This window comes from Pleurodeles waltl, chromosome 6 (assembly GCF_031143425.1).
Source record: "Pleurodeles waltl isolate 20211129_DDA chromosome 6, aPleWal1.hap1.20221129, whole genome shotgun sequence".
NCBI lineage: Eukaryota > Metazoa > Chordata > Amphibia > Caudata > Salamandridae > Pleurodeles > Pleurodeles waltl.
In genome coordinates, this window is record NC_090445.1 from 16,972,952 (window position 1) to 16,980,780 (window position 7,829).

The window sequence follows — 7,829 nt, forward strand, 5'->3', positions numbered from 1 at the left end:
ATAAAGATCTTTACGATTTTAAGGAGAGGAGGAAGGAGAGAAGAAGGAAGAAGTTCATGGAGAAAACATCACTCATACGTGGAAGAGGTAAAAGCCCTTTTGACTAGGTACAGCAAACTGTAACAATATGGTCTTATAATCTAAACAAATAAACTATAAGAATACTAAAGAACAACAGAGAGTTAAAGCATTCCTGGACCTTGGACATTTACTATTTTCAACTTGATGAAGAAAAGAAGTTACAGGAACCACAACCCTTGAGCATGAGGAGAGGTTGAGCACGGATGGAGATACATATTGTCTAGTTTATGTCGTGAGCAAACGCAATCCCGCCCAGTTTTATATGATAACTCAGAGGAGGGTCTCCAGTTAAAAGTAACTTGTAAAAAGGCAACAGCTAGAAAAGTATCAAGTAATTTACCATTGGGGAAGGAACGGAGAAATTGATTACTTAAGGTGCCTAAAAACAGATGGAGGCTGTTGAAAGAGTGTTGTATGGTAAAAATCTTCCAGATTTGGGACCAAACTCTGTGCCTGAAAATACATGTGTTAGGACAACTAACCAGCATATACGCAATGTCACTATGGGGAAATTCACAAGAGGAGCACTTAGATGAGGGATCCGGTGACAATTCTGAGCTATGTGTAGGGGTGAAAACCCGGCCTCTACCTTTCAAACATGTAAAGGGATCAGGGCCAGATACTGTGACTGCAGCTCATACATGTGGGAAGCTTGTGTTTTGGCCTAAGTTTGCAACTGTGTTACATATTGTAAAAACACTGTATAGCGCCTAGTACGCCTCACAAAACGGTGAAGCTCTTTTTGTGCATTTTCTGGATAAAAACAGAGCACTGATCTCCCCTCGGCCCGCCCACTCCCTTTCCTTGCTCTATTTAGATTGCTGCTTAAAATGGGCTGGGGTCAGGACTAGAAGTCAGCTACATTTTAAAACAAGCATTGGCAGATCCAACAGTTATAGCCTTAAGAAGCTGGAGAAACTGTTAATTTTTTAAATATTTGTTTGCTGCAAGCATATGTCAGAAAAAAAAGAAAGAAAAACAAGCTGCCATCTAAACGTGGAAGTCATATGCTTGCAATAAAATTGTCAATTGAAAAAAATAGCTTTCCCATATAGTTTCGGGATGGGTGTTTCATTGTAGGGAGGTGTACAGAGAACGGAGTTAGAAACTTTTTGTTTGTTTTAATGAACATCACAGCACATATGATTCTTGTTGGTGCAAAGAAAGGGTACTATTTGAAATGTCAAACCACAGAAGAATTACTGAAAAAATAAACAAGTATTGGCAAGGCCAATAGGTCTGGCCTTAAAGGCATGTTGTATGGTCATGTAAAACACTACAAGTAAACAGCGTAAACAGCATAGGGATGAATATGTATATGAGTGGAAGCAAAGAACTGTAGAATAATATTGGTATAGGTTAAAAGGCCACTGTCAAGCCAGATCTAAAAATCCATGGAGATTAATGACTACCCTCATCCCAGATCTGTAGTGCGGCCAGAGAGAAAGACAAACACAATAAATTGCGTAGCTATCTAAGACACTTTTAGAACATTAACATGTTCTGTGTGCCCTTGAAAATTCAGCCCCAGCTGCTGGCTAAGTAAGCAAAATGATCACAGCTCGGTGGAGGGCAAGCACTTTTTCTGTGGAAGCACAAAACATATGCCCAATCAAAACATGTACTCCTGGCTCCCAACTTGTGGGTGGAGCTAAAGCCTCGATCTAGTGATGCTCACATAATTGTCTGGCAACAGTTGCGCTATCAAACCAGACCTTAAAAAGGATAAACAACAGAGCGAAAAAAACATTGGCAAAGTAACGTTTTGGGAGGGCACTTTTTTTTAGGTGGATATGCACATGTCACATGTAATCAGGCTTATTCTGCTGCTCACAGTGCAAGATAGACAATGGCTGAAGTGGTCTGGCCAGGGGATAACCAAAAGTTTAGACCAAAAGTCTAAATTTATGACTTTTTTGGTATTCACAAGGGAAGTTACGAGTGATTTCTTTACGACTGCGGAGTCTCCACACCCGGTGCGGAGTGTAAAGATACGACTTGCAACTTACGTCTGCAAATACTGAAAATGTAGTAAGCTTAGACTTTCGGTCAAAACGTAGACCAAAAGTCCAAGTTTACCTTTGTGAATCAGGCCCTGGTGTGTATTTTATTTCAGATTTTTTTTATTACACTGTCTGTGGTGTGGCTGAAGTCTGGCTGTGGCTGGAGTCTGGCTGTGGTGTGGCTGGAGTCTGGCTGGGTGTTGGCTGTAGTCTGGCTGTGAATGGAGTCTGGCTGTGGTGTGGCTGGAGTCTGGCTGTGGCTGGAGTCTGGCTGGGGGATGGCTGGAGTCTGGCTGGGGGGTGGCTGGACTATGACTGGGGCATTGCTGGCACGTGGCCCCAGCATGCCTCGTGCACCAAGGGAGGGTGGCTGAAGCCTGGCTGTGGCTGGAATCTGGCTGTGGTGTGTCTGGAGTCTGGCCATGGGTGGAGTCTGCCTGGGGGATGGCTGGAGTCTGGCTGTGGCTGGAGTCTGGCTGTGGTGTGACTGGACCATGACTGGGGCATTGCTGGCACGTGGTCCCAGCATGCCTCGTGCCCCAGGGGAGGTTGGCTGAAGTCTGGAGTCTGGCTGGGGGATGGCTGAAGTCTGGCTGTGGCTGGAGTCATGCTGTGGTTGGAGTCTGCCTGGGGGATGGCTGGAGTCTGGCTGTGACTGGAGTCTGGCTGTAGCTGGAGCCTGGCTGGAGGGTGGCTGGACCATGACTGGGGCATAGCCGGCACCTGGTCTCAGCATGCCTCGTGCGCCTGGGGAGGGTGGCTGAAGTCTGGCTGTGGCTGGAGTCTGGCTGTGGTTTGAGTCTGCCTGGGGGATGGCTGAAGTCTGGCTGTGGCTGGAGTCTGGCTGTAGCTGGATTCTGGCTGTGGTTGGAGTCTGCCTGGGGGATGGCTGGAGTCTGCCTTTAGCTGGAGTCTAGCTGGGAGGTGGCTGGATCACGACTGGGGCATTGCTGGCACGTGGTACCAGCATGCCTCGTGCACCAAGGGAGGGTGGCTGAAGCCTGGCTGTGGCTGGAATCTGGCTGTGGTGTGGCTGGAGTCTGGCCGTGGCTGGAGTCTTACTGGGGGATGGCTGGAGTCTGGCCGTGGCTGGAGTCTGGCTGTGGTGTGGCTGAAGTCTGGCTGGAGCCTGGCTGGGGGCTGCCTGGAGTCTGGCTGGGTGTTGGCTGGAGTCTGGCTGTGGCTGGATTCTGGCTGTGGTGTGGCTGGACCATGACTGGGGTATTGCTGCCACGTGGTCCCAGCATGCCTTGTGCGCCAGGGGAGGTTGGCTGAAGTCTGGCTGTGGTTGGAGTCTGGCTGTGGTGTGGCTGGAGTCTGGCTATGGCTGGAGTCTGGCTGGGGGATGGCTGGAGTCTGGCTGGGGGGTGGCTGGACCATGACTTGGGCATTGCTGGCACGTGATACCAGCATGCCTCGTGCCCCAGGGGAGGGTGGCTGAAGTCTGGCTGTGGTGTGGCTGGACCATGACTGAGGCATTGCTGCCACGTGGTCCCAGCATGCCTCGTGTGCCAGGGGAGGTTGGCTGAAGTCTGGCGGTGGTTGCAGTCTGGCTGTGGTGTGGCTGGAGTCGGGCTGTGGCTGGAGTCTGGCTGGGGGATGGCTGGAGTCTGGCTGGGGGGTGGCTGGACCATGACTGGGGCATTGCTGGCACGTGATACCAGCATGCCTCGTGCCCCAGGGGAGGGTGGCTGAAGTCTGGCTGTGGCTGGAGTCTGGCTGTGGTGTGGCTGAAGTCTGGCTGGTGCCTGGCTGGGGGCTGCCTGGGGTCTGGCTGGCTGTGGCTGGAGTCTGGCTGTGGTGTGACTGGACCATGACTGGGGCATTGCTGGCACGTGGTCCCAGCATGCCTCGTGCGCCAAGGGAGGGTGGCTGAAGTCTGGCTGTGGTTGGAGTCTGGCTGTGGTGTGGCTGGAGTCTGGCTGTGGCTGGAGTCTGGCTGGGGGATGGCTGGAGTCTGGCTGGGGTGTGGCTGGACCATGACTGGGGCATTGCTGGCACGTGGCCCCAGCATGCCTCGTGCACCAAGGGAGGGTGGCTGAAGCCTGGCTGTGGTGTGGCTGGAGTCTGGCCATGGGTGGAGTCTGCCTGGGGGATGGCTGGAGTCTGGCTGTGGCTGGAGTCTGGCTGTGGTGTGACTGGACCATGACTGGGGCATTGCTGGCACGTGGTCCCAGCATGCCTCGTGCGACAGGGGAGGTTGGCTGAAGTCTGGAGTCTGGCTGGGGGATGGCTGAAGTCTGGCTGTGGCTGGAGTCATGCTGTGGTTGGAGTCTGCCTGGGGGATGGCTGGAGTATGGCTGTGACTGGAGTCTGGCTGTAGCTGGAGCCTGCCTGGAGGGTGGCTGGACCATGACTGGGGCATAGCCGGCACGTGGTCTCAGCATGCCTCATGCGCCTGGGGAGGGTGGCTGAAGTCTGGCTGTGGCTGGAGTCTGGCTGTGGTTTGAGTCTGCCTGGGGGATGGCTGAAGTCTGGCTGTGGCTGGAGTCTGGCTGTAGCTGGATTCTGGCTGTGGTTGGAGTCTGCCTGGGGGATGGCTGGAGTCTGCCTGTGTCTGGAGTCTAGCTGGGAGGTGGCTGGATCATGACTGGGGCATTGCTGGCACGTGGTACCAGCATGCCTCGTGCACCAAGGGAGGGTGGCTGAAGCCTGGCTGTGGCTGGAATCTGGCTGTGGTGTGGCTGGAGTCTGGCCGTGGCTGGAGTCTGGCTGGGGGATGGCTGGAGTCTGGCCGTGGCTGGAGTCTGGCTGTGGTGTGGCTGAAGTCTGGCTGGAGCCTGGCTGGGGGCTGCCTGGAGTCTGGCTGGGTGTTGGCTGGAGTCTGGCTGTGGCTGGATTCTGGCTGTGGTGTGGCTGGACCATGACTGGGGTATTGCTGCCACGTGGTCCCAGCATGCCTTGTGCGCCAGGGGAGGTTGGCTGAAGTCTGGCTGTGGTTGGAGTCTGGCTGTGGTGTGGCTGGAGTCTGGCTGTGGCTGGAGTCTGGCTGGGGGATGGCTGGAGTCTGGCTGGGGGGTGGCTGGACCATGACTGGGGCATTGCTGGCACGTGATACCAGCATGCCTCGTGCCCCAGGGGAGGGTGGCTGAAGTCTGGCTGTGGTGTGGCTGGACCATGACTGGGGCATTGCTGCCACGTGGTCCCAGCACGCCTCGTGCGCCAGGGGAGGTTGGCTGAAGTCTGGCGGTGGTTGGAGTCTGGCTGTGGTGTGGCTGGAGTCTGGCTGGGGGATGGCTGGAGTCTGGCTGGGGGGTGGCTGGACCATGACTGGGGCATTGCTGGCATGTGATACCAGCATGCCTTGTGCCCCAGGGGAGGGTGGCTGAAGTCTGGCTGTGGCTGGAGTCTGGCTGTGGTGTGGCTGAAGTCTGGCTGGAGCCTGGCTGGGGGCTGCCTGGGGTCTGGCTGGCTGTGGCTGGAGTCTGGCTGTGGTGTGACTAGACCATGACTGGGGCATTGCTGGCACGTGGTCCCAGCATGCCTCGTGCGCCAAGGGAGGGTGGCTGAAGTCTGGCTGTGGTTGGAGTCTGGCTGTGGTGTGGCTGGAGTCTGGCTGTGGCTGGAGTCTGGCTGGGGGATGGCCGGAGTCTGGCTGGGGGGTGGCTGGACCATGACTGGGGCATTGCTTGCACGTGGCCCCAGCAAGCCTCGTGCACCAAGGGAGGGTGGCTGAAGCCTGGCTGTGGCTGGAATCTGGCTGTGGTGTGGCTGGAGTCTGGCCATGGGTGGAGTCTGCCTGGGGGATGGCTGGAGTCTGGCTGTGGCTGGAGTCTGGCTGTGGTGTGACTGGACCATGACTGGGGCATTGCTGGCACGTGGTCCCAGCATGCCTCGTGCGCCAGGGGAGGTTGGCTGAAGTCTGGAGTCTGGCTGGGGGATGGCTGAAGTCTGGCTGTGGCTGGAGTCATGCTGTGGTTGGAGTCTGCCTGGGGGATGGCTGGAATCTGGCTGTGACTGGAGTCTGGCTGTAGCCGGAGCCTGGCTGGAGGGTGGCTGGACCATGACTGGGGCATAGCCGGCACGTGGTCTCAGCATGCCTTGTGCGCCTGGGGAGGGTGGCTGAAGTCTGGCTGTGGCTGGAGTCTGGCTGTGGTTTGAGTCTGCCTGGGGGATGGCTGAAGTCTGGCTGTGGCTGGAGTCTGGCTGTAGCTGGATTCTGGCTGTGGTTGGAGTCTGCCTGGGGGATGGCTGGAGTCTGCCTGTGTCTGGAGTCTAGCTGGGAGGTGGCTGGATCATGACTGGGGCATTGCTGGCACGTGGTACCAGCATGCCTCGTGCACCAAGGGAGGGTGGCTGAAGCCTGGCTGTGGCTGGAATCTGGCTGTGGTGTGGCTGGAGTCTGGCCGTGGCTGGAGTCTGGCTGGGGGATGGCTGGAGTCTGGCCGTGGCTGGAGTCTGGCTGTGGTGTGGCTGAAGTCTGGCTGGAGCCTGGCTGGGGACTGCCTGGAGTCTGGCTGGGTGTTGGCTGGAGTCTGGCTGTGGCTGGAGTCTGGCTGGGGGATGGCCGGAGTCTGGCTGGGGGGTGGCTGGACCATGACTGGGGCATTGGTTGCACGTGGCCCCAGCAAGCCTCGTGCACCAAGGGAGGGTGGCTGAAGCCTGGCTGTGGCTGGAATCTGGCTGTGGTGTGGCTGGAGTCTGGCCATGGGTGGAGTCTGCCTGGGGGATGGCTGGAGTCTGGCTGTGGCTGGAGTCTGGCTGTGGTGTGACTGGACCATGACTGGGGCATTGCTGGCACGTGGTCCCAGCATGCCTCGTGCGCCAGGGGAGGTTGGCTGAAGTCTGGAGTCTGGCTGGGGGATGGCTGAAGTCTGGCTGTGGCTGGAGTCATGCTGTGGTTGGAGTCTGCCTGGGGGATGGCTGGAATCTGGCTGTGACTGGAGTCTGGCTGTAGCTGGAGCCTGGCTGGAGGGTGGCTGGACCATGACTGGGGCATAGCCGGCACGTGGTCTCAGCATGCCTTGTGCGCCTGGGGAGGGTGGCTGAAGTCTGGCTGTGGCTGGAGTCTGGCTGTGGTTTGAGTCTGCCTGGGGGATGGCTGAAGTCTGGCTGTGGCTGGAGTCTGGCTGTAGCTGGATTCTGGCTGTGGTTGGAGTCTGCCTGGGGGATGGCTGGAGTCTGCCTGTGTCTGGAGTCTAGCTGGGAGGTGGCTGGATCATGACTGGGGCATTGCTGGCACGTGGTACCAGCATGCCTCGTGCACCAAGGGAGGGTGGCTGAAGCCTGGCTGTGGCTGGAATCTGGCTGTGGTGTGGCTGGAGTCTGGCCGTGGCTGGAGTCTGGCTGGGGGATGGCTGGAGTCTGGCCGTGGCTGGAGTCTGGCTGTGGTGTGGCTGAAGTCTGGCTGGAGCCTGGCTGGGGACTGCCTGGAGTCTGGCTGGGTGTTGGCTGGAGTCTGGCTGTGGCTGGATTCTGGCTGTGGTGTGGCTGGACCATGACTGGGGCATTGCTGCCACGTGGTCCCAGCATGCCTCATGCGCCAGGGGAGGTTGGCTGAAGTCTGGCTTTGGCTGGAGTCTGGCTGGGGGATGGCTGGAGTCTGGCCGTGGCTGGAGTCTGGCTGGGGGGTGGCTGGACCAGGACTGGGGCATTGCTGGCACGTGGTCCCAGCATGCCTCGTGCGCCATTGGAGGATGGCTGAAGTCTGGCTGTGGCTGAAGTCTGGCTGTGGTGTGCTGGAGTCATGCTGTGGTTGGAGTCTGCCTGGGGGATGGCTGGAGTCTGGCTGTGACTGGAGTCTGG

The 7,829-nt window shown here is 57.2% G+C and overlaps 2 protein-coding genes across 2 annotated transcripts; both read right to left on the reverse strand.

Annotated features, from left to right (window-relative positions):
• Nucleotides 1-2,193: 2,193 nt before the first annotated feature.
• On the reverse strand, nt 2,194-2,820 carry LOC138301461 (uncharacterized). The gene has a single exon (XM_069241971.1). The coding sequence runs from the start codon at nt 2,818-2,820 to the stop codon at nt 2,194-2,196; it is 627 nt and encodes a 208-aa protein (XP_069098072.1).
• A 3,171-nt stretch (nt 2,821-5,991) lies between these two features.
• LOC138301462 (mucin-13-like) lies at nt 5,992-6,918 on the reverse strand. Its single transcript, XM_069241972.1, has one exon. The coding sequence runs from the start codon at nt 6,916-6,918 to the stop codon at nt 5,992-5,994; it is 927 nt and encodes a 308-aa protein (XP_069098073.1).
• Nucleotides 6,919-7,829: the final 911 nt, after the last annotated feature.

Coding starts and splice junctions, on each gene's coding strand:
- LOC138301462 (XM_069241972.1), bottom strand. CDS start 6,918: ATGACTCCAGCCACAGCCAGACTTCAGCCATCCCCCAGCCAGACTCCA.
- LOC138301461 (XM_069241971.1), bottom strand. CDS start 2,820: ATGCTGAGACCAGGTGCCGGCTATGCCCCAGTCATGGTCCAGCCACCC.